At 51.5% G+C, this 22,876-nt stretch overlaps 2 protein-coding genes across 8 annotated transcripts in view; one reads left to right on the top strand and one right to left on the bottom strand.

The window, feature by feature from the left end:
- The window catches only part of Gask1a (golgi associated kinase 1A), a 40,205-nt gene extending 35,667 nt beyond the window's left edge, over window positions 1-4,538 (top strand). For 3 of the 6 annotated variants that reach the window (XM_050141772.1, XM_050141773.1, XM_050141774.1), the window contains 2 exons: window positions 334-437; window positions 1,005-1,215. In XM_050141772.1, coding sequence (XP_049997729.1) covers window positions 334-437; window positions 1,005-1,215 — 315 coding nt within the window. Of the gene's footprint in view, window positions 1-333; window positions 438-1,004; window positions 1,280-2,679; window positions 2,804-4,401 lie in introns of those variants that run through there. The other 3 variants (XM_050141770.1, XM_050141771.1, XM_050141769.1) reach the window with 3 other exon arrangements.
- Window positions 4,539-4,729: 191 nt separating this feature from the next.
- Window positions 4,730-18,141, bottom strand: Pomgnt2 (protein O-linked mannose N-acetylglucosaminyltransferase 2 (beta 1,4-)). Of its 2 annotated transcripts, none has more exons than XM_050141768.1 (2): window positions 18,039-18,141; window positions 4,730-6,577 (listed from the first exon to the last, which is right to left on the bottom strand). In XM_050141768.1, the coding sequence occupies exon 2, from the start codon at window positions 6,470-6,472 to the stop codon at window positions 4,730-4,732; it is 1,743 nt and encodes a 580-aa protein (XP_049997725.1). In that variant the 5' UTR covers window positions 6,473-6,577; window positions 18,039-18,141. The 2 variants fall into 2 exon arrangements, with proteins under 2 accessions (XP_049997725.1, XP_049997724.1); XM_050141767.1 differs by having other exon boundaries at window positions 17,984-18,109.
- Between the last annotated feature and the right edge of the window lie 4,735 nt (window positions 18,142-22,876).

Raw genomic sequence — 22,876 nt, 5'->3', positions numbered from 1 at the left:
CCAGGAACCCACCCCCTTGCCTTGCAATTTAGAAGGTGGAGTTACAGCTCACTGCTATGGGTTCAGGTCTGAGTTTGCCCCAGTTGCTTATTAGCTGTGTGACCTTGTGTAAATTGCTTAACCATTAAGCCTTATGCCTCCTAAGGCTACTGGGAGGACCCACAGAGATGGCACCCAGTGCTGGTGTAGAATGAGCCCTTGGCCATGGGACCACGTGAATACATGGGGGCATTGAGGCACAGACAGCTGAGAATGCCCTTGAAATGGACAGAGTGGGACCACTTACACTCTGCCCTTACCAATGGCTGCCCCTATTCATCTTCTTCCCCTGAGGTCCGGAGCAGTGATCCATCTCGTCTGGTGTTCATAGACAATGCTGGGAATCTCCAGCAACCTGAGGACAAGCTGAACTTTCGGCTGCTGGAAGGCATAGATGGGTGAGGATCCCCGGCATTGGCAGAGTTTGGGGGGATAAGGCTTGAGGGTGCTCTGTAGACTACGGAACGGTCAACTAAATCTCCTCAGAGGGCTAAAGTCCATCAGATCCAAGTTGGACCTGGGTCTGCAGAGACTGAAGAGGACTGAGAGGGGCCACAGGAATGGGGTCTGTCCCCCACATCCAGAGGGCTTCTGCTCCTGCACAAGACCAGCTGCCCTCCCTCAGTTTGTGAAGGCTAGCTCATCCTGGACCTAGGTGAAAGAGCTAGCCTGGGGACCCGCTCTTGTCCACTCTCAGTAGGCAGCTCAGTCTTCTCTGGGCCTTTTGGGGCCCTGAGGTAGATTTGTTCTCCAGGCTTCACCGTCGGATGGGGCCCATCCGAGAGCAGTACCGTCTGCTCTCAGGACACAGCAGCTCAGACTCCTCTGACAAGGGACTAGCAGGCACAGACCTGGCATTTCCCTGGCTGGCTGTGCTGGGTTCCCCGGGTTGGGGGAGTTCAGGGCTCACACTTCGTGGAGACTCTGAGCTCACTTGTGCCTTTCCTTCCCTGCTTTGGCCCCAGGTTTCCTGAGTCCATTGTGAAGGTTCTTGCATCAGGGTGTCTACAGAACCTGCTGCTCAAGTCACTGCAGATGGACCAGGTGTTCTGGGAGAGCCAAGGCGGAGCCAGAGGTCTGAAGCACGCCCTTGAGACACTGGAGAGGCGAGGACAGGTCCTGCTGAGACACATTCAGAGGCACAACCTCACGCTGTTTGGGTACAAGGACCTGTGAGTCCACCTCTGTCTGGGCAGAGCACACCCTGCTGGAAGACTTCCCATGATGTAAGCCTGAGCTGGTGAGTGTGCCTCCCATTGGCAGTATTTCCTTGACACAGTTGGCCATCCCAGGCAAATGGGGAAAGTCAGACGCTGGAGGAACCTATGGTGCCATGGGAGGGACGGCTCACCTGCTGGGATGGACTGGCGCCTTCAGCAGCGCATTCCTGTCTGCATTCCCAGCTCTGGCTATTTACTCCAATGCAGCAATAAACATGTTTAAGGATGTTCTGTGAACTATTCCCTGCACGTGTACATGCAGTACTGTGTGTGTGCATGCGTGCGGAGGTGTGTAAGTAATGAACCTGGAACGTCATGCATACTAGGCAAGTATTCTACCAACTGAACTATATGTCCAACCACAGAAGCCTATTTTAAGATTCATTTTTTTAAAATTTATTTTTAAGTGCATGGGTGTCTTGCCTGCCTAAATATTTGTGCCCCATGTGCGTACCTGGTGACTGCAGAGGCCAAAGAGGGTGCCAGACCCCTGGGACTTACAGACAATTATGGACTGCCATGTGGGTGGTGAGAATTGAACCTGGGTCCTCTGGAAGAGCAACCAGTGTTCTTAGTAACTGAGCCATCTCTCCAGCCCCTAATTTTTATTTGTGTGTGAGTGTGTGTGTGCATGCCACATGTGTGCAGGTGCGAACTGGAGTTACAGGGGATTGTGAGCTGCCTGGTACGGGTGCTGGGAACTGAACTCTGTAATCCTCCACAAGAGTAACAAATGCTCTTAACCATTGAGCCATCTTTCCAGTGGCAACGGGGAGGAGGCTGCTATAAAAACCGAATTTCCCTTCTTATTGTAGGAATGATCATCTCCACGTTAGGTTAGCCGGCTTCCCCGTGTGAGACATTTGCCCTTCCTTAGTAGCACGCTGGAGTTTTGACTCTGAGCTACATATATTCAGCCCCTGCTGTTACACTCATCTGATTCCTCTGTCTGCCATCTATGGCTTGACTCTGTCTTCTGCAAAGTCGGAAACTAATCCTATGCAGTTAAATTGGTTCATTTTTGCCCGTCAGTCTCCCAGGGTTGCTGCCTTCTCAGGCTGTTGCTCCTTCAGATCACTGAGATATCAGCTGTGTCCTTCTCCTTCACTATTTGTATGACATTTGCATGTGAGAGTGGTTTGGTGGGAGGTGTAACACAAGTTTCCTTGCCCCGGATTCTGTTCAGGAGTATTCCATTCCCACTGATCTGAAGGCACACCCTTATCAGATAAGCTTCCAGGAACACAGAGGCTCACTCAGGAACTGTACTATATTCTGCTGATAGGGTTTCTCAACTCCCCTCTTCAAAAAGACACTGTTCTAATCAAAGTTACTTTATTCTGTCTGGTAGCACAAGTATCCACTTAAATATTTATTTTATGTGTGTGTTCTGTCTGCATGTATGTCTGTGTACCACAAGGCATGCAATACCCACAGAAGCCAGGAGAGGTCACTGCATCCTCTGGAACTGGAGTTACAGATACCTGAGCTGCCTCAGGAGTGCTGGTAACTAAAGTTGGGTCCTCTGGGAGAGCAGCTGGTGCTTTTACTGCTGAGAAATATTTCTAGCCCTTCAGATAAATATTTGTATGAGTCTTTAAGGGGAAAATCAAATTTTCAATTTTATTTTTAATTCCTCCTCATTTATGGTGGTGTGTGACCTTCATTGTTTTTAGGGGAAGAGGGTTGAGTGACAGCTACAGCAATGTCTATATCTTACTCCTGACTTTAATGAGAGCATGCCTATGTCTCCCTGTTGACTGCAATCAGTGAGAGTGCATGACCACGTACGACCCAGGTCAAAGGTGACTTTATGGATATCCCCCATGGATGCGCTCCGCTTCATGGCCTCTGTGCGAGACACTGCCCGAGCAAGTGGGCACGTGTTCTCTTCACAGCCCTGTTCCTACCCACTGTGTCATCTCCCTTGACAATCAAAATGAAAGCGCTGGGTACTCACTGCCAACTTTGCTTCCTGATGTCCAAGACTTGCCAAGGCTATCTCCCTCTGAGCTGTCAGTTCAAGGTGACTCCTAAGGCCACCCCCAAATACAGGCAAATGCCCCTGTGTTAGTTTACCACCACTGCTAGATGATAAACCCCTACAGCTGAAGACACCAAACATCTGTCCCAGGACAGAGACATCAAGTTGGAACTGGAAGCTTCCTCCCCGCTCACCAACCCTCATATTATTATAAAGTGTTATTCCTCCCCCAGAACCCTGCGAAACAACAGTCTTACTTGGCGGCAGCCTCTATGTGCAACACCAACCAGCCAGGCAAGATGCGCCTACTAACACGATAGTGTCAGGTCTGTCACGGGGCAACAGCTGCTCTCTGATTGGCTCTGAGGCCCACTCCACAGGTTGGGCAGTAAAAATAACCTGTTAGAAGCCTGTGGTCGGATAGGTCATGGGCTCCAATGGGGAAGCTACTGCTGTTGTTTCATGGATGTAACACCATGAAACTGTCGTCTTTCACGCCTGTGGATCAGGGCTGCCGTCAGCTTTGGGAGGGCCTCCTTTTGCGGTGGCCAGCGGTACCTGGAGACTGATGCCTGGTTAAAATGCTGGGGATAAGCGACTGTCAGATGCCCATCCGTGGGGCATCAACCTCAGTCTCTCCAGGGAACACCATGAAAGTGGCAATAATGACACAGGGGACGTGGGACACTGACTTCTGGGCGTTCTTGACCTCACAGCAGCTGCAGCGACCAACTCAAGATGGGGTCTAGCTCTATCCCATCATGGAAGTGGGATGAGCTCATGGGGCCTCCCCCTTCACTGAGGATTATAGTTAGTGGATGAAGGGAGACATTTTCTTCAGTTGGGTGGTCGATGGCAAGGCCTGTGCAAACCAAACCCTCTTCTGTGTGCTTCTAGGAAACCTGTCTAACAAAACTCATTGGCTCAAATACACAAAAGGACATGAAAATAGGGGTTGGGCTGGATAGGAAAGGGTCAGGAGGAAGGGGAACAGGAAAGTCTAACAGGGTGAATGGATCGGAATGTACCGTATATATGTATGAAAATGTCATATAAAACCCATTACGAGGTATAACTCATACGCTAATATGAATTAAAGACTTGACCATAGATGTTCATTTAATGACTGGCCCAAACACACCTGTCACTCGGCTACAGGTGAAATTCAGAGACCATCTGCCTAGCCCATCAACCACACGACCACCTTTCTAGAAGCCAGGACCTGTACCATGGCCACAGCAGGAGACAGCGGATTAGCAGAGCTGATCACTGGGACCTACGGGTGCCTCCTCCTCACCACAAAGGAATTCCCCTCAGTGGCAGAAGGGGAGGGCACCACCTATTAGTAAGCAGCCCCTGGGAGAAGGCCTAGCCCAGGCCCACTCAATAAATAGGTAAGTCATCACCACGGTTGCCAGCAGGGCTGTGGACCTGGGAGAGCTGACCGCCAAGGCCGTCCTCCTGAGGCCTGGCCGCGGCCTACTGGCTACGTGTTGCACACCAGTACATCTGCGAAAGGTCCCAGGAGGCTCCTGTTAAAGATGCAGCGGACCCACACCAGGTAGGTGGTGAACGGTTTGATGTTCTCTGTGAAGGTGTGGTTCTGCAGGGTCAGCATGTAGGGCGTGTAAGTGTTCTCACCTTGCTCCTGCAGCCACACCTCATACCTCACCTCCTTCACTTTAAGGAACCTGAGGTTCCAGGGCATCTGCCAGGACACAGACAGGTGGGCCTCGGTGGCGCCCTGCACAGACGCCTGGCATCGAGCCTCCTGCACCTTGCCTGGGTACAGGCTGAATGCCCACTTCTGCCTCCGCGGTCCCGGCCGGCCCTTCACCACACGCTGAATGGATTGCATGAGGGACGGGATGTCCACTCTGGTGTCCTGGTAGATTCGGAAGAGCCACTCTGGGTTCCGGCAACAGAGATGCCGGGGGACCTCTCGGCTCTGGAGGATGCGGGCCTGCTCAGCCCGGTCCAGGTGGGTGATGCCCCCTTGGTCCCAGGGCCGCTCGGGGTGCGTGACTGTATTCTCCCGTATCATGTTTCTCCAGGCTACATACTGCAGGTCCATGCCAGGCAGGGTGGCCAGCGTCTTGTAGGGGGTGTAGTGGTCAGGATTGACCGCATAGGGGAAGAGCTCAACCACGGTGGACCCACGGGGCAGGAAGAGGGCCGTGACCAGCTGGGCGCCGTGCATGCTGACCAGCATGGAGGCGTTGCTGACCAGCCGCACCACGTCTGCAAAGCTGTGGTCCTCCAGCGACACCGTCACCGTCTTCATCTGGAACTCTTGTGCTAGCTCCAGCAACAGCTCCGCCTCGTTCAGGATGAGTCTGTTCTGGGTGCGACTGAAGACCAGAATGTATTCCTCGCCCAGCGGCGCCCCCGTGTGGCTCACGTTCAGCTTTTCGGTCATGAACCGCGTGAACTGCCGGATCTCGTGGCCAGAGACGAGGATGTTAGCCTTTGGGCCTTGGGGCTGGACAAAGCCATACTGGTACCAGGTGGTGACCTTGGACAGGCCCACAAAAGCGTGGGAGAAGCAGAGCAAACGGCCCAGCGACTTGAGCTGCGAGCGTAGCAGCGGCTGCTTGGGGCTAAGGAGTTTGTACAGGTCAAAGTGGGCGCCCTCGCCCCAGCCCTCCATGAAGAAGAGCCGGGCTTCTTGGGCCAGGCCGGGGAACTGCCTCAGCGTATAGAAGAGGGGGAGCAGGTCGTCATGGAAGACGTGCATGAGGTTATCGGGGTTGAAGCGGTTGGTGATGAGGGCCACATCGGGCACAAACACTGGCTTTGGCAAGAAGCGCAGGGCTCCCGCAGGCAGCTCCACAAAGTTGAAGTACTGGGCGTTATGGTCCTCCACGGTGGACAGGTCCAAGAGCGCGGGCTGGAAGCGCCGGGTGCCCAAATTGGGCAGCATCATAGATGAGTTGCCATGGAAAAAGATGAACTCTTCGATCTCATTGGAGTAGCAGAGCCACTTGAAGCGACAGATGCGATCCGTGTGGGTGCGGCCTGTGCACACCATCTGGGTACCACCCTCCATGAGGATCTGCAGGGCCTTTGGGTAGTCAACCCTCATTCCTGAGACCGGGTCCAGGGACTGCTGCCCAAGGGCCAGCTCTTCCTCTAGGGCGGCTGCGTGCTCGCGCAGGCGCACATGCTTCCACAGGACGGCAGCCAGCACGGACACCAGGAGGGCATTGAGCACCGCAGAGAGGTGCATCCTACAGTCACCAGGGGGTCTTAGGGAGATGACGACTGCTGGGCGGTGCCACAGCCAGGTGGGCTTCACGCATCCATCCCTCTGTGTTGGAGGACAAGGAAAAGCCTGTGGAGGGAGACAGAGAGGAGTCAACCCAGCCAGGCACCTCAGCACACGCCCGCCGTGCTTTCCGGCCACAGTGGCTTCAGCAAAGCTCCCTGGTAATGAGTCTCACTAAAAAGAAGTTGTGAGTCAAAGTCACAAGTCCTAGGCTGTTTAAATCTCGTGTGTGTTTTCATGGGCACATGTGTGCTTGGAGACCAGAGGCCAACATCACGTGTCTTTCCTTAACTGCTCTACACCTTGTATTTTTGGGACAGGCTCTGTAGTGAACCCGCTGCTCACTGATTCAGCGAGACTGGCTGGCCAGTGATCTCCGGGATCCTCTGTGTCTCTGTCCCAGTGCCAGCATTTAGAGGTAAGTAGATTACTGAGTCATCTCACCAGCCCCAGGGGCCATTTGTTTAGATGAGTTACCCTTCTGCTCACGCCGGCGTGACTCGGCTGCAGAGCCGGGAGGAGGAAGGCGGCTTTTCAGCAGGAGGAGCAGCCCATGTGTTAAGTAGCATCCTCCCTGTCAGCAGGAGCAGCTGCCAGGAAGGAGCTGCTCTACTTACCATAAACCACCGTGTGGTTTCAACAGCCTCTGAGGATGTCAGAGGAGAACCCTTACAGGCTTGAGCTATGATGGAAGAGCTACCACCACCTGAGCTCTGCAGAACTTCAGCAAGGTTCAGGTTTGGGGCCAACATCTGTCTCCAAACAGAACCCCTTATATTTGGGATGGTATGGTCGTTAGACAGCGCCAGTACTGAGGCACATTCAAGGCCAGGTACATTCCTTCACTTGGTCCGGGTGGCCTTTCTTTTGGGACTCAGGCACTCTAGAAAAAGCACGCATTCGGCAGCTCTGTCGCAGTGGTCACTGCTTGAAACCCTAGTCCTGGCAGCCAAGCGTTTTCTGATATACACAGGAGCCATTTCGTTCAGTTAGGATCCCCGACAGGTGAGGCCCCCAGTGCAGGAAGTGGAAAGGGCTGGGACACCTGATGAAGGGCCACACGAACCATGTGCATTCTGAAGCAGCCCAGGTACACTGCTGCCAAGGCTGGCCAGAGCGAGGCAGCCGCTGTCCCTTCCCATCAATACTACCTGAAACAGGGTTCTAGACCTGAGCGCTGGAATCTTTCCAAAGAAGACAGGCCAGCCAGTGAACATGGCCAGAAGTCACCTGACCGAGGCACCCTAGCCTGGACCTCCAGGTTGTCAGCATAGGGTGCACACCTCCATCTCCGCCCGCTCTTCCTCGGTGTGTGCACACCTCTGAGCCACCTGCTGAGTCTCCTGGGACCCAGACGAGGCAGACACACATGGCTCTCAGGGTGTGGAGAGCTCACCTCTGGAGCCCTGGCTCAGGCCAGTGACATGCTGCCAAGAGGGACCAGTCAGACTGAAGGGAAGCCAGTTCGTGCTCCTACCCAAGGGGCAGGAGGAAAGGGATGTCCCCTGGCTGCCAATGCCAACCACGAGCAACCTGGCTTGAGAGTACAGACAGTATGCTAAAGGTGGCACAGCAGGGGACTCTGGTGATGGTTTCCAAGTCTGCCGTGAGAGATTTCTGCATCTTTGAAGCCAGACTGAGTTGTGGCTCTGGCTTCTCACAGACAAGCACAGGCCAGGAGGGCACAGCTTTCTGAGTGATGTGCTCAGCAGAATGATGCCACATCCATTTCCCTGGGGACCCTCCTAACGTGAATATATGAAACTGTCTCCCTAAGACACCCCCATCTCTCACACACACAGCAAACCAACCACCTAGAGACTCAGCAGCTTGACACGAGTGCCCTCTGCTGGACAGAAGCGGAACTGCGACAGTCTAAATTGAAAGTGGGAGACAAAGGGAGACAGGACTTGGCTGTTTCTAGTTAGATGTGAGCACCCATCCCACGGCCTGCCAACATGGCACTGGTAGAGGGCAAAACAGACACGGAATGTTCCACACAATTCACTGGGCACGTCAGGGTCTCGTGTTACCCTTTGATGACGGACCTGCTGAACCGCGTGGTCTCAAGCATGGGGTGGACTGACTGGGTTTCAGCCAACTTTGTCACTTATAGTCAGGCAACCTGAATCATGGCTGAGCGACAGGAACCTAGTGGCCGGAACCGTGACACCTTGATTAGCAGCCCACGCTTCTCCCTGCTGGAACTGTGGGGAAGCTATGGCTATGTTGGCTTGACCTCTCTGACTGCCTGCCTTCCCTTCCTACTCTCTCTTAGGTGAACTGGGGTGGAGGACGAACAACAGACTTGCTCTTCATCCTTGCTTTAAATATCCTGGGGGTCTTATAGTGAAGCCCCATTTTGTCACCGTGGAGGAGCCAAGGTGAGGGGCAGTCAGTGATCACCACAAAATCCTTCCCGTCTTTCCCATATTCTCCTGCGTCATCCCTCCCCTACCCCAACTTCGCTGTAGGACCCTACTTAAGCCAGCAAGACCAAAAGTTTTGGAAGAATCAGATGGAGGCAGGGGCCACCTGGGAAGCATATTCATATCCATCCATTGTCCCTAAAAACCTATGCTGGCTCTTTAGGACCTGTAGGTGAGCGTGCTGTGAGGACCGAAGCCCCAGAAATGCCCAGAGCCTCCCATCAGATGGGGTCTGGACGGGATGGAGGGGCTGTGATGATGGACAATTCACATCCATCGTGCCATATGGTGCTAGGACCAAATTTGGGTCCTAAGAGCAACAAGTGCTTTTAACCACTGAGCCATCTCTCCAACCCCACCTTATTTTGAGGGGGGTGGGGAATCTCTTAACCTGAAGCTCAGCAATTTGGCTAGCCTGGCTTGGCTGGCCAGCAAGCTCCAGGGATCTTCTTGTGTGGCTCCCATCCCTCGGCCCCAGCACTGGGGTTACGGATGTCATAAGTCACCATGCATGGCTTTTAATGTGGATGCTGAGAATTCAAATTCGGGTTACCTTACTCAAGGGACCCAGACCCCTAGAAATAATGTGGAAAAGACGTTTACCATGGAAGAAAGGCACAACACCAATGGCTTGAGCTGGGTCATTTTCAGTCCCTTTCCCTGTTGTGGGGGACCCAAGCAAGGGGCCTTCTTTCCAGGAGAGGTGAGATGCCCAGGTGAGGCAGAATGCGAGACAGACCGACCCTCCATACAGAAAGGAGTCAGGCTCTTGAGACCCTGTGGGCAACTCAACAGGATCTGGAATCACCATGGAGGCGAAACATACCTGCTGAGGCTGGAACTGTGTCCTCAAGCCTTTCATGTGGGGGCAGGCCCAGCACTGAAGGTGATAACCAGCATGTTGTGCTAGCAACAGAGGGGTGGAGCCGCCACAGTGCTGAGCCGCCGCCACAGTGCTGAGCCAGCCCACAGTGCTGAGCCAGCCCACAGTGCTGAGCCAGCCCACAGTGCTGAGCCGCCACAGTGCTGAGCCGCACGGTTGGGGGTTGTGTGTCGGAGTGAGTGAACCTGACTGTCCACTTCTCTCACAAGTCAGTGTGTGTGTGCGTGCATATATATGTATACGTGTACGCCTAAAGATATGTAATTTTATGTGTTATATTGAGTGTGTGCATTTTATGGAACAGAATCCAAAATCTGAATGCCAGACGGGCAATGAGCTCTGCGTTGGCCAAGTCAGTGCGTGTGTCAGACAAACATGACAAATGACCTCCCTGACCTCCGAGTTCTCCCCAGCCTTAGAGCCCCTGTGACACCCGATGTGACGCAGTGGTCACGGCAAGGCGCATGTGCAGAGGAGCTGGGTACAAGGCGGCCACCACCGCATCCCATTCTCCTCCCTGCAGACATCAGGGAGGTGAGCCGTTGGTAGGGAATGCAATTTTCCGTCAATTTTCCTCTGACGACCCCTCTGCTTAACGGCACCACATGGCCTGGCTTCCCAAGGGGCTAGCCCATAATAGTCCCCAGAGGAGGAGCCAGGTCAGGTGGGTACAGAAGCTCACAGCCTGGGCTGGTTCCTTTTCCTCTTCAAACCTCTTTCTTCATCTAGGGACTTGGGCACTGTCTGTCTGCTGTTACAGTTAGAAACCTTAACGGAAGTGTGGTCGGAAGAATCCAGTTTAGTGGCTCAGCCAGAACAGAGCTTGACAGAGCGAGATTCTGTGTCCACAAAAGCCCTTAAATACAGGCAGGCATACGGATGCTGGCACGTCCAACAGCCCGGCAGTGAGATCTCGTGCTGACAGGACCACCCATCAGTCTGGACGTCAAGCATGGGCAAGGCCCGGCCAGCCCCAGCCCACCCCATGAGTCTTAACGTCTGATATGGAGGAAGCACCCCAGGATTCCTAGTCAGGCCACAAATCACAGATCAGGAGCCAACAGGGAAAGTAAAGTCAGGACAGACCCATGACCTGCTCCAGGGCCTGGGGTGGGGGAGGGGACAGTTAGAGCTCAGTTTGCTGAGAGCTTGGCAGGACCACAGTCGCCATAGGCTGGTGGCTTAAGTAGCAAACTTACCTCCTTACAGTCCTGGAGGCGGAGGTCCTGCACTAGTGATGCTGGGCCCTGGGGAACACAGTTCCGCCTCTCACAGGACTCCTCTGAGTCCCACAGATAAACCGTGACAAGCCCTGATCTGTAATGGTAACTGTACAAACTGAAAACAGGAACAGGGCGATGACCTCCCACCACCTGGCAGACTCGGTGTGTGGCGTTCATAAGCTCTGGTCCAGAGGTGGCAGCCCCAGCACCTGGGCTCCAGCTGTTCACCTGTCGTGCCCCAGGCTAGGCTTGCACAAGATCCAGAGACCCAGTCCAGGAGGGGTGGTGGCAAGGTTTCACACTAACATTACAGCCATCTGACTTTTAGGAGCTGTTCAGATTTGTAGCTGAAATGGTATAATCCTTACTTTGAGACCGAGAAGTGGTTTTGGCCTGGACGCAGCATGTGTTTATCAGCACTGAGCTATGGAAGCTCTGGGTGGCACACGGATGTCCCCGCCGCTCTGAGTGGATAAACTCAAACGTACTCCACAAGGCCGGGCTGCACGACCTCTTCCAACCTCCTCCACCTTCCTGTTTACCAGGTAGTTAGTGACATGATGGCTGTATGTGCACCAAAACTACGTACGAGCCTGAGGCCGAGAAAACCTGCACATTTAAAGCACACTGGACTATCTGGGAAGGGAATCATTCCTTTAGTAAGACGCAGGCAGCCCAAGCACCCTTGTAACACTTAGCAGTTAGCTACAAAGGTACACTGAGCAGCTCAGAGGTGCTGGGTTCCCCTGGAGCTGGAGTAACAGACATGAGTGTGTCTGTCAGCAGACCTGGTCGGGATTGGAACTCGGATCCTCTGTGAGAGCAGAGCAGGATCTAACCACTGAACTAGCTCTCCGGCCTTCCTTCACTTAGGAAACATCCTCTTGAACTCAGAGCTGGAGTTGTGAGCCCTGTATCAGCAGCTGATGTGGCAATGAATGAGCTTCAGCTCCTGAAGGTAAAGCTCCAGAGGCCCAAGTTCCTTTGCTCTGTGGTGTGAAGGGTGATGAGCCAGGCCCTGCTTGTGCAGACTGAGCCGGAGATGCGCTCAGCCTCCCCTGCTGGCCTGCGACCCTCTCACCAGGTACGGCTCCCTGGTGATACAGAGGTCCGCTCACAGCCTGGCGTCCACCTTCTTAGCATGAATGAGTCACTGGAAGCCACAGGATCTCCTCTCTGGGGTCAGAACAGCACCACCGTGTGGTCACACACAGGATTGCAGACAGGACACAAGGCAGGAGGAATAGGATATTACACGTTCTTAAGGTGAAACCACAGGGGGAAAATCTCAATTTTTTTGTTATTGCTTTTCTGTTCTTCGAGACAGGGTTTCTCTGCATAGCCCTGGAACTCTCTATATTGGCCAGGCTGGCCTCATACTCAGAGATCCGCCTGCCTCTGCCTCCTGAGTGCTGAGCCACCACTGCCTGGCTCAAAAACAATTCTTACTTACAGGGACTACCAAATATCCATGGACCCCAAAATATGCATGTCAGGGAGGACTTAGACCCCATGTGAGACAGAATCCATCAATACTCCAGGAGATGCCCATGGTAGGAGAGACAGTTAAAAATACCAGAAAGTATGCCCAGCACACACAGTTATAACAAGAGACCCAAAGAGGCTCTGCCTAGAGGTGAGCAGGCGAGTTCTGGGCAAGGGTGTAGAGGGGTGTGGGTCGGTAGTGAACACCCCGTCCCCATGTCCAGCTCTACTGACCGTCCAGCAACCACGAGAACGCTAAGATTTGGAGTGCCTTGCCCACCTAAGCAGAACCCAAGCCACGCACAACTCAATGAGAACGTTACCCTTTGCCGTGGAGACGGCCAGGGGACGAGGCTGCCAGAGAAGCTGGCTTCACAGGGAAATGTGCAAAGTCCTTTGTAGGCAAGCCACTTGGCGGGGGTCGGACATCCGGGGAATCTGCACCCCTGCCTTGGGTGATGACAGCCTCAGCTTGGGCTTCCCTTGGTCATCTCTATGGTGTTACTCCCTGCCTCCTCTGTCCTAATGATGACAACACTACTGTAGCTAACAGCCACTGGCTCGTCACTGGGGGCAGTGACAACCTCCATTTATATTATATTATATCATAGACAGTGAAAGAGAAGGGAGGCAGAAGGCTGCTCAAGCACACACGGACTTCAGGGTGGGACCTTGGCCCGTGGGGCGGCCCTAGTGTCTGCTGTCTGCAACCACTCCGTCTCACAGGGAAACAACTTTAACTTACAAAAGCTGCAGAGTATGGGAGCCCTCCCTCCCTCATCTAGATTCTTCCCTAAGTTGACACATTTATCATGCTCTGTCACAAACTCTTTTCCGAACTATTTAAAAATAAGCTAAATGCCAGGGAGGATGGCATATGTCTGCGACCCTGGCACCTGCGAGCGGAGATGGGAGGATTTAAGACCAGCCTGGACACTCACCAAGGCCTTGTCTCAAAAACAACAGCAAACAAAATCATTCATGTGATGTCTTTCCTGACAGCCATAACTACAAGAGAGAACATTACTACTGTAAGAGAACAATGTTCTCTTATATAATGCAATTAAGAAAATGAATATCGATGATACTGTTTTCTCCATGGTCCTATGCTCTGTCCAAAATCCAGGCCAGGATGAAGCATCAGATCCTTCACCTCTACCTGGGACAGCTTCTCAGTCTTTCCTGTGAGTTTGTTTTTAAGTTAGGAGTGTTCTGCCTGCTTGTGTGTATGGCACCCATAGAGGAGGGGGTGTTGGAGACTCTGGAACTACAGTTATGGATGGCTGTGAACTGCCATGTGGGTGCTGGGAATCAAACTCTGGCCATCTGCAGGGGAAACAAATGCTGTCGGCCTCCAGCCTTCTATCCAGCCCCAGCCTTGACAGTTTTTAAGCCAGATGGGTATTTCTAACATGTGTCTCAATCCGGGTTTCTCTTTCTTACCAAGCTCAGGAGATGCACTTCTGCCAGGAATCAGCCTGCACACTTGACCCCCAAGTTCACTCTGTGAATCTCTGTGAGTCTTTACCCTGAGGCAGCCAGAAGGTTGCTTACTAGAAACTCTACCCTAGGTAGGACACTTTCAGGAACAAACCCCATCCCTGGGAAAAGGAAGATCCAGGAGCCCTGCAGGGCTCTAGAGTTTGCCTGAGGGGGAGGATGCAGTTCTTCTACTCATGTGGCCCACAGACGCATGACCCAGAATTCTTCCAGTTGGGCCTAGGAACCCAAGTTTTGATGCAACTTCTGGACGATTCCACCACGTGCTGAGTGTTGATGCAAAGTTCTGACATCACACGGTTCTGCAATCCTCTGAAGGAATTTCCATCCAGCCGCAAGGAAATGAGGGATCCAGTTGAGGAGTTACCGCCCTGGTACTAAAGGCTAACTCTGCTAACATGACATTCAAGCTGAAGTTCCAGGATAGCAAAGACCGAGACAGCTTTCACACTGGAAACTTTCTACAAATGTTGCCCCAACCTAATCTTTCCTGGGCAGACACCACTGCTTGTGGGGTGAAGCGGATCAAAATGAGGCTGGGGAAGAGAAGGGTATTCTAAAGCGTGGAAAGGATGAGCCTGGACAGCATCTCTAGGTCCTTATAATAGCTGCTGCCCTCACCGGCCTCAAAGCTCTGGAACCCTAATCTAACTGTGGCCCCTTCTGAAGCCACCTTAGGACGTGCCACGATCCTTGCTCAAACCTCTACGGTAGGGCCCTGGGTATGGTTCGTCACTGGCAAGCTGGCAACCACAGAAAGCTTGCATTGCAATAGCAGCAATGGCGGGGGTGGGCAGGCAAAGGGTCCTGATCTCCATCCTGAAGAGATCAGGCTCAGGTCCACGTGCACACTGCATGGCAAGAAGGGGCCTGCACCATTGAGGGTCTGATTTTCTGACAGACACACTGGGCCCAAGGGTGGGTACCAGAGAGAATGTGAGAAACCATAGAAAGTGAAAGACTCATCCATGCCTGGCATGGTGCAAAGGGCCAGGTGCTGTCCTGAGCCTCGGTCCTTTCCTGGATGCCTCACAGAGCCTTCCAATGTAAGCTTGGGGGTTTATTTCTTTGCTTGGGGTTCATTTCTTTGCTTTCCTCTCCCCAACTCCTTTGGTGGTGCTGCGGGCAGGGGCTCAAACTCAGGGCTTCCTATGTACTAGGCAAACCACTGAGCGACAACCCCAGCCCTTCATTTCCTCTCGATATGAGAAAATCTCACTTTAACGGTAGGTTACATGCTTGAGGTCTTACAGCCCAAGCAAGGTCACCAGGTTGCGAACTCACCTGACTTCAAGGGTCATTTTTAAGTCCCACAGCCGCGCGTCATCATGTCTGACTTACTCTCCAGCGTTAGGTGAGCAAGGTAGAACCCAGAGCAGTGAGATTCATGACTCAGGAGCAGAGCAGCTGAGGAAGGCCTGGGAAGCACAGACCCACAGGCCTTCCGTGGTAACTTAGCAACCCAGGGCTTCTAGCAGTAATTACTCTCTCCCCGCTGCCGTGCAGAGAGAACACCTGGCCGTGGCTGGCGGTTTAGGAAGCGATGGCCATTCTCTCATCCTAAAGAGAGAATGGGTAGCAAGCTGGGGTGATAGTTATCCCCACCGCCCTGGCGCTGGGCTGAGAAGGTTCAGACATCAAAACACAATTACAAAACCACTACCTTTTAGGACTAAAGAGCCTTTGGAGATGAATTCTCCCAAGTCCTTATTTCACAAGTGAGGTCAGGCAGTCAGGTTGCATGGGGGCTCACCACAGGACTCCCTCACCAACCCATGCAGTCCAGGGGTGAGAGCCAAGGAGGCCTTCCCGCAGGCTGCCTTTTCCTAACGCCTCACCTAATCTCACACAGGGGACCACCTCCTTCAGCATCACAACCGATGGGACAGCAAGACATGTGGAGCCAAGGTTCTAGCCCAAAAATGTTGCCAAGAGTCCACTGAAATACCAGAAATGCCCACTGTGGGTCCTAACTAGGTTCCAGGGCAGCAGAACCCACAGACAGCAGAGGAGAAAGGAATAGCGGCTCAATGAGAGATGCCAGGTGAGTTCCAGCCATTTCAAACTTCCACTTACTAGTCACTACTGTTTCACAGGGGGTGGGGCAGGTTTGTGGACTCTAAGAGCCAGTGGAAGGCACTGTGCCTACAATTATTCCCACAGCCAACTCTACCACAGCGAGATCAAAACCTGCTTACTGATTCCAAGAGCTCTGCTTCTGTGGTCTCATCCCCGCGACAAACCTAAAGTAGGTGAATGAACCCCAGTCCCGCTGAAGGGCATATACTGGGGACTGCTATATGGATCGTTCAATACCGCAGAGTTATTATGGGCTGGGGCTGACGTTCAAACTCAAGCCTGAACTGCAAAGCCATGGCTGCATCTCTGGAGTCTCCCTTCCCCTCCATTATCTCATCCAACTTGAAAAACCCTGGGGATCACTTTAGCAGTTCCCGAGGGAGAGTGTCCCTCCAGTAACCACGTTAAGGTGACTGATAAGGTCCCTTGGGAGTGCAGTACTGGGTAATTTAATCTTCTGGCTCTCTCAATAGATCCTAAAAGTCTTTGCTTATCACTGCCATTTCAGAAAGCAAGAACCTGCCAACCTACCGCCCCAGCTACCAGGGAGGACAACGCAGGAGGATCATAGCCTTGGTGAGTCTGGGAAACTTAACAAGACTGAGAAACAAAGCAAAGAGTAGAGCTGGAGGGCATACCTCAACCGTAGATCATTTGCCCTGCACGCATGAGGATTCAATCTTCAGTATTGAAAAACAAACAAACAAACCCCCTGAAGATGCCCCCAGTCCAGTGCACCAGGATGTCCGCAGCCTCGTGAGTCTGCTCACCAGCACTTCCTCTCTGCTCCCTTCTGTAGGCCCCGGCGGCGGCTCCGAGCTCAGAAGTGACCTGCCAGCCATTTCTGAGCATAAGAGACCTAATTTTTTTCCTGGCTCTGTCATCACCCGGAACTCAGAGCCCTCACGTGAAAGAGAAGGCTGGTTGGGCTCCCCGATCCTGGCAGCCTAGGGGTGGCTGGTTTGTGGAAAAGACAGGACCTGGGGCTGGGACTCCAACCTTTCCTTCTCTACAGTTGGTCGTGACTGCTGCTAACAGTAAGGACCCAGATAGACGCCTGGAACCCTCACAGCAGTTCTGCAAAGGTTGGTTTTGTTTTTCTGTTTGTTTGTTTGTTTGTTTGCCATTCTGTTTTACAGAAGACAAAGGAGGAGACCAGAAAAGACTAGTGAGTTACTTAATGGGGCAAGGCCGGTAAAGGAGCCAAGATTTCAACGTCCAGCCCCCGAACAATCCAGATAGGAAAAATGAACTGTGCTGGTATTATTACTCTGGCCCATAATCCTAAAGTCGTCTTTCCCAACAGGCTCTGGGGGCTGGCTGACATAAGGTCAGAGGATATTGGCTGCTCATCACTTGCGGCATGATTCTGGTAGGGGTCTCAAACTTTGACCCAGGACTCCCACCAATGACGAGAGGACGCGGTTCCTTCAGGCAAGCCCATCAGGGTCCTCCTTAGTGGCTCTCTCGGCATTGTCAAGCAGGCCAGACAAGCTCCTATCACCGATCGCCCGGCTGGTTCCATACGGAGCCCCAACCGCCGAAGGGTCAGCGACAGGCCGCCCCACGCACCGGTTTCAACGCAGCTGGCGCAGCCCAGGCCCCCTCTCTCACCTCCCCTTGCTCCACCTGTGCCAAATGCGCACCATTCTTCCCCAGGCACCAGAACAATATGTGCGTCCCCGCTGTCAGCGGCAGTGAAGGCTCCAGCGAGGTCTGGAGCGCCACCGGGCTGGGCTGCACAGGCCCACCACCCCTCCAACCTCCGCTCCTGCTCCAGGCAGCGTCCACCGCCCTCGGTCCTGTGCAAGCCCGCCGGCCTCCCCTGCAAGCCCAGGGCCCGACACCAAGCCCAGCCCGGCCAGCGCCTCACCTGAAGCCGGGCTTGGACCCCCGGGCCCAGCTGCGCCGCAGACCCCGCTGCCCACCTGACGCCCGGGTGTCGCAGGTGTCCACCGTGCGCCTGCCCTGCAGGAGAGCACACACGGGAGCGGGAGCGCGTGCGCGGGCCGCGGGATCCGCCTCCCAGGCCTCGGCCGGGACACCCCTTCGGCTCATGGAATCCTGGGAGTTGTAGTTTTTAAGCAATAGCAGCCTACAGGCGCCTAGAAGACCAGAAGCTTCTACGTGGTGTTCTACGTAACCAATCATGGGAGTTCTGATAATAAGTTTAGATGCAAGTTACACCAATATCCATAGTCACCTATTAGAGGAAAAATAAATCATACCTCGACATGCTTTTAAAATTCATGAAGGGACTGGAAATATGTCTCAGAAGTTGAGAGCTTATTGCTCTTCCAGAGGTCCTAGGTTCAATTCCCAGTACTCATGTCGGACAGCTCACAACATGAAATCTGAAGTCCTCTTCTGACCTCCGAGGGCACCTGTGCTTGCTCACGTACACACACACACACACACACACACACGATACACACACATGCACTGAAATAAATCATTAAAATATAAACAAGAAGGCAAGAAATATAAAGCAACAGGGAGTTCGCATGCAATTGTATCATCGCCACATCAGGGAGTTTGGATGCAACTGGACCATTGCCACATCAGACCCTACCCCTCAAGGAAGAGGCTCAAGGTCAGCCATCCTCAGTTCTTCAGGCGAGCCTGTTGGTTATCAGAACCCATGTGCTTCCATTTCTGGAGTCATGCATTTTTGCTCTCTTGACTTTTGCTTCAAAACACGAAGATTTAAATTGCGCAGAGGCTGTCTTCGTCAGGTTTCTTTTGCTGTGAAGAGACACCATGAGCATGACAGCAAGACTAGGAAAATGTTTAATCAGGGTGACCCGATTGCAGTTTCAGAGATTCAGTCCATTATCATCATGGTGGGGAGCATGGCGGTGTGCGGCAGACATGGTGTTGGCTACGTCTTGATCAGAAGTCAACAGGAAGTGGACTGTGACACTAGGGGAAGCTTAAGCAAAGGAGACCTCAAAGCCTGTAGACGGTGACTGAACTTCCTTCAACAAGGCCACGCCTACTTCAACAAGGCCACGCCTACTTCAACAAGGCTGCGCCTGCTTCAACAAGGTCGTACGTTGGGGTCAGAGGACAATTTTGTGGATCGTTTCTTCCCATCTTTATGTGCGTTCCAAGGATGGAACTCAGTCCTTTGCGATCTCCACAGTGTGATTATTTTTAAGACGACAGTGCCCCTGTGCTGAGACAGAAAGTTGGTAAATTTGTGCAGGGCAGTTTAGTAATAGTCTAAACAGTCATGGAAGCTGCCATCAAGGTTTGATCTCTGTTGAGACAGAGAAACATGGAAGCATGTTAGGCTAGGAAGTCACATGGTCATATTTTATTTCTTAAATTTTCATTGTAGCAATGTAGACTGTCTTTGATGGATAATTATAATTATAGATAGCTATAGCTACTGTTTTCTTTACTTGTGATAAAAGATAAATTAGATATGAAACTTTAGACTCACAAATAAATATAGTAATTGTAATTCTTGCTTGATACCTGTTTTGTTATATGTAATTTTATTATGTTGAAGTTAAAAGCTTCCTTTTTATTTAGACAAAAAAGGGGAGATGATGTGGGATTTCCCCCTGTAAGCTATGAATATGTTTTATTACCCCTGTTTATAAGGAAACTGCTTTGGCCTGTGACAGGGCAGACTATAGCAAGGCAGGAAACCTAAGCAGAGACAGAGGAGAAAAGCAGGCAGAGTCAGGCAGATCCCATGCAGCTGCCCAACAAAACATGAACCTTATGGTAAAATATAAAATAATAGAAATGGATTAATGTAAGATGTTAGAGTTAGCTAATAAGAAGACTGAGCTAATTGGCCAAAGAGTATGCAATTAATATTAAGCCTCAGAGTGGTTATTTTATAAGCAGCTTCAGGAAGAGGTTGGGGGAGAAAACCCTGCCCAGAGAGACCAGTGGGAAGAAAATATTTGTAGCAAGACATAACAAAATTTATTGTATCAGTTGTTAAATGGACAGGTGAGTGGTGTCAAATACATTGTAATGTAACCAACACCAGTTCCCAACTACAGATTTCCTTAATCTAGTAAAACAGAAACTCTGAAACCATTAGACAATGACTTCTCATTCTGTGTACACCCCACAGCACCAGGCAGCCACCCTTTCACTCTCTGTGAACCTGACTACACGTCTCAGGTGGCACGAGGCAGTATGTCTCTTCTAAAAATGACTTCACCATTTTATTTATTTATTATAGTGTGAGTACACACACACATGTAAGAGTGTGTGCAGGAGTCACTTATATCTTTCACTATGTATGTCTTATGGATTGAATTTTGAACTCAGGGTTTTAGGCTTGACAAAGTGTGATAACTGACTAAACCATCTCTCTGGCCCAGTATTTGCCTTCTTTTTTTTGATTGCCTTATTTCTTCAAGTATAATGTCCTCAATGTTCAATATCAGAAGATTTAGAGGGTTTTGGTTGTTTGTTTGTTTGTTTGTTTGTTTTTTGAGAGAGAGAGTCTTACTATGTAGTCCTGGTTGTCCTGGAACTTATTCTATAAAATAAACTGGCCTTGAACTCACATTTGGTTAGGCTCCTGAGTGCTGAAATTAAAGGTATGTGCTTCAAGCCAAGCTGATTTTAAGATTTGAAAGATAAATGCCTAAGAAAACAATGATCTGTTTGGCAAAGAATGAATCAGGAAGTGAGGAACAGTCTCAGACGGGCAACTTAACTATACTACACCATAAACAATATTTTATCTACACTACACCCACCCCATCTCTATCTACGCTACACCCCATCTCTATCTACACTACACCCCATCTCTATCTACACCCCACCCCATCTCTATCTACACTACACCCCATCTCTATCATCTACACTACACCCCATCTCTATCATCTACACCCACCCCATCTCTATCTACACCCACCCCATCTCTATCTACACTACACCCCATCTCTATCATCTACACCCACCCCATCTCTATCTACACTACACCCCATCTCTATCATCTACACTACACCCCATCTCTATCATCTACACCCACCCCATCTCTATCTACACTACACCCCATCTCTATCTATACACTACATCCACCCCATCTCTATCTACACCACACCCACCCCATCTCTTACCTGCTAACTAAGAGCATCTCTTTTCAAAAGAGACTGAAATGAAGGCAGAGGTGCAGAGTCTGCTGAAGATGTGTACCGACGAAAGTAAAAACCACTGTGTCTGGTATGCTCTACAGAATGATGGTTTTAGCCAGGGCGTTTTCATAGACTATGCTGTGGATTTACTCTATGTCACACCCATCTTCTCTCTCATTTCCTTCTCTCTCTTCCTGTTCCCTCTCATCCGCTATAGTCACACAGCTACACTATAGTACATATTTAAGCCTAGATTCCTCATTTGAGTTGGAGCATGTGATACTTGTCTTCCCGAATCTGGCTCTTTTTCCTTGTTTATGTAAAACCAGTGCATAGCCAGCCCTGGCTCTTCCCTTGTTGAGCATGCCCAGTCCTTCAGTCTTCTCTATATTCTGACATCTGTGCTCCTAACCATCCGACTTCTCAGGGCCCGAATGAGGGCATCACATCACACATCTGTGAGTCCCCAGGGGCTGGCTCTGTAGATCCCTGCAGGACTTGTCCCTGTGTGCACAATCTGGTTGAAACGTGTGTGAGGATCAGGGTGGGATTGCCCCACATCCCACTTGCCTGGGACTTTGGGAGGTGTTCTTTTCATGGATGTTACAGGACCACCATAGCGTGGGCTCTGATATATCCACACTTTCACATATTCTCCAGGTGTCAATCATGGAGGCTAGCAACTCCAGGGACCACGAAAGTCGTGCTGAGACAAGGAAGGTGCTTTGCTAATAACTGGAGCCAGATACAGACTCCCACACCCTATCAAGGTGTGTGCAGGGGACAGAAACCTGAAGACAGAGAGTAACTCTCCGCTTTCCCTGAGGACATCCAAGAAGCATGCTGCACCTAGCTGACGATGATGGCGGCCAGCACACAGGTGCAGGTGGTTGATAAATGACCCCTGGGTTGAAGTCTTTTGGAAAGGCTTGAACTACTTAGGTGTGCTGGTCTGGAAATAATGTGTTCTGAGAAAGTGTGCTTTTCTCCTTGGCACCTGTGGCCTGCCACCCCAGGCCGGGTGTGGGGCTCCTTCTCCTGCTCAGTCATAATGGTGTTTTTCACCTATTGCAGTAAAACCATCAAAAGTTAAAATGATGTCATCTGAGGTCACCTTTAGCTTCACCAGCCAGGCAGCCCTTGGGTAGATTTTTGGCAAGTTCCTTCCCTGAAGGTAGGAACTACGTATGAAAACGAGATGTCCCTGCACACAGACTTGTAGCCCTTGGCCTTCTTCATAGGCAGTGTTTGGCAGGAGGCTGAGATGTGACCGTAGTTCTCAGGGGAATCGCAGACAGAACGGAAGGAGGGACCTGACTCATCAGCCTCAGCTGGAACTGCTTTCCTTACACACCGTAGAGATGAGCTCAGGCACTTAAAAATTATCATTTTCTATGCTTAATAAGCTCCTAATTTTCATTGCTATGGTTTTCACTTTCTCCAACATTAATACAATTAATACATTTTATTCCACTGAGGCGGATGAAATTGAACCAGTAAAGTGAGCCAATTGCTCATTATTTAAGATTACAAGTTATTTTGTAGAGGAGGAAGGGAACTTAGCAACGATGTAGTCCAATCCCTTTACTCCATGAGTCAGAGGACTGAGGTCCAAGAGAGGGGACAAAGCTGGATTTTAATCATAAAGCCGG

The sequence above is a fragment of the Alexandromys fortis genome, unplaced genomic scaffold (assembly GCF_014885135.2).
Source record: "Alexandromys fortis isolate MF-2015 unplaced genomic scaffold, M_Fortis_MF-2015_v1.1 scaffold_44, whole genome shotgun sequence".
In the NCBI taxonomy this organism is placed as follows: domain Eukaryota; kingdom Metazoa; phylum Chordata; class Mammalia; order Rodentia; family Cricetidae; genus Alexandromys; species Alexandromys fortis.
This window is presented reverse-complemented; position numbering and strand designations above follow the sequence as displayed.

Excerpts from the sequence above, each read along its gene's own strand:
- Pomgnt2 (XM_050141768.1), bottom strand. The coding sequence starts at position 6,472 with ATGCACCTCTCTGCGGTGCTCAATGCCCTCCTGGTGTCCGTGCTGGCT.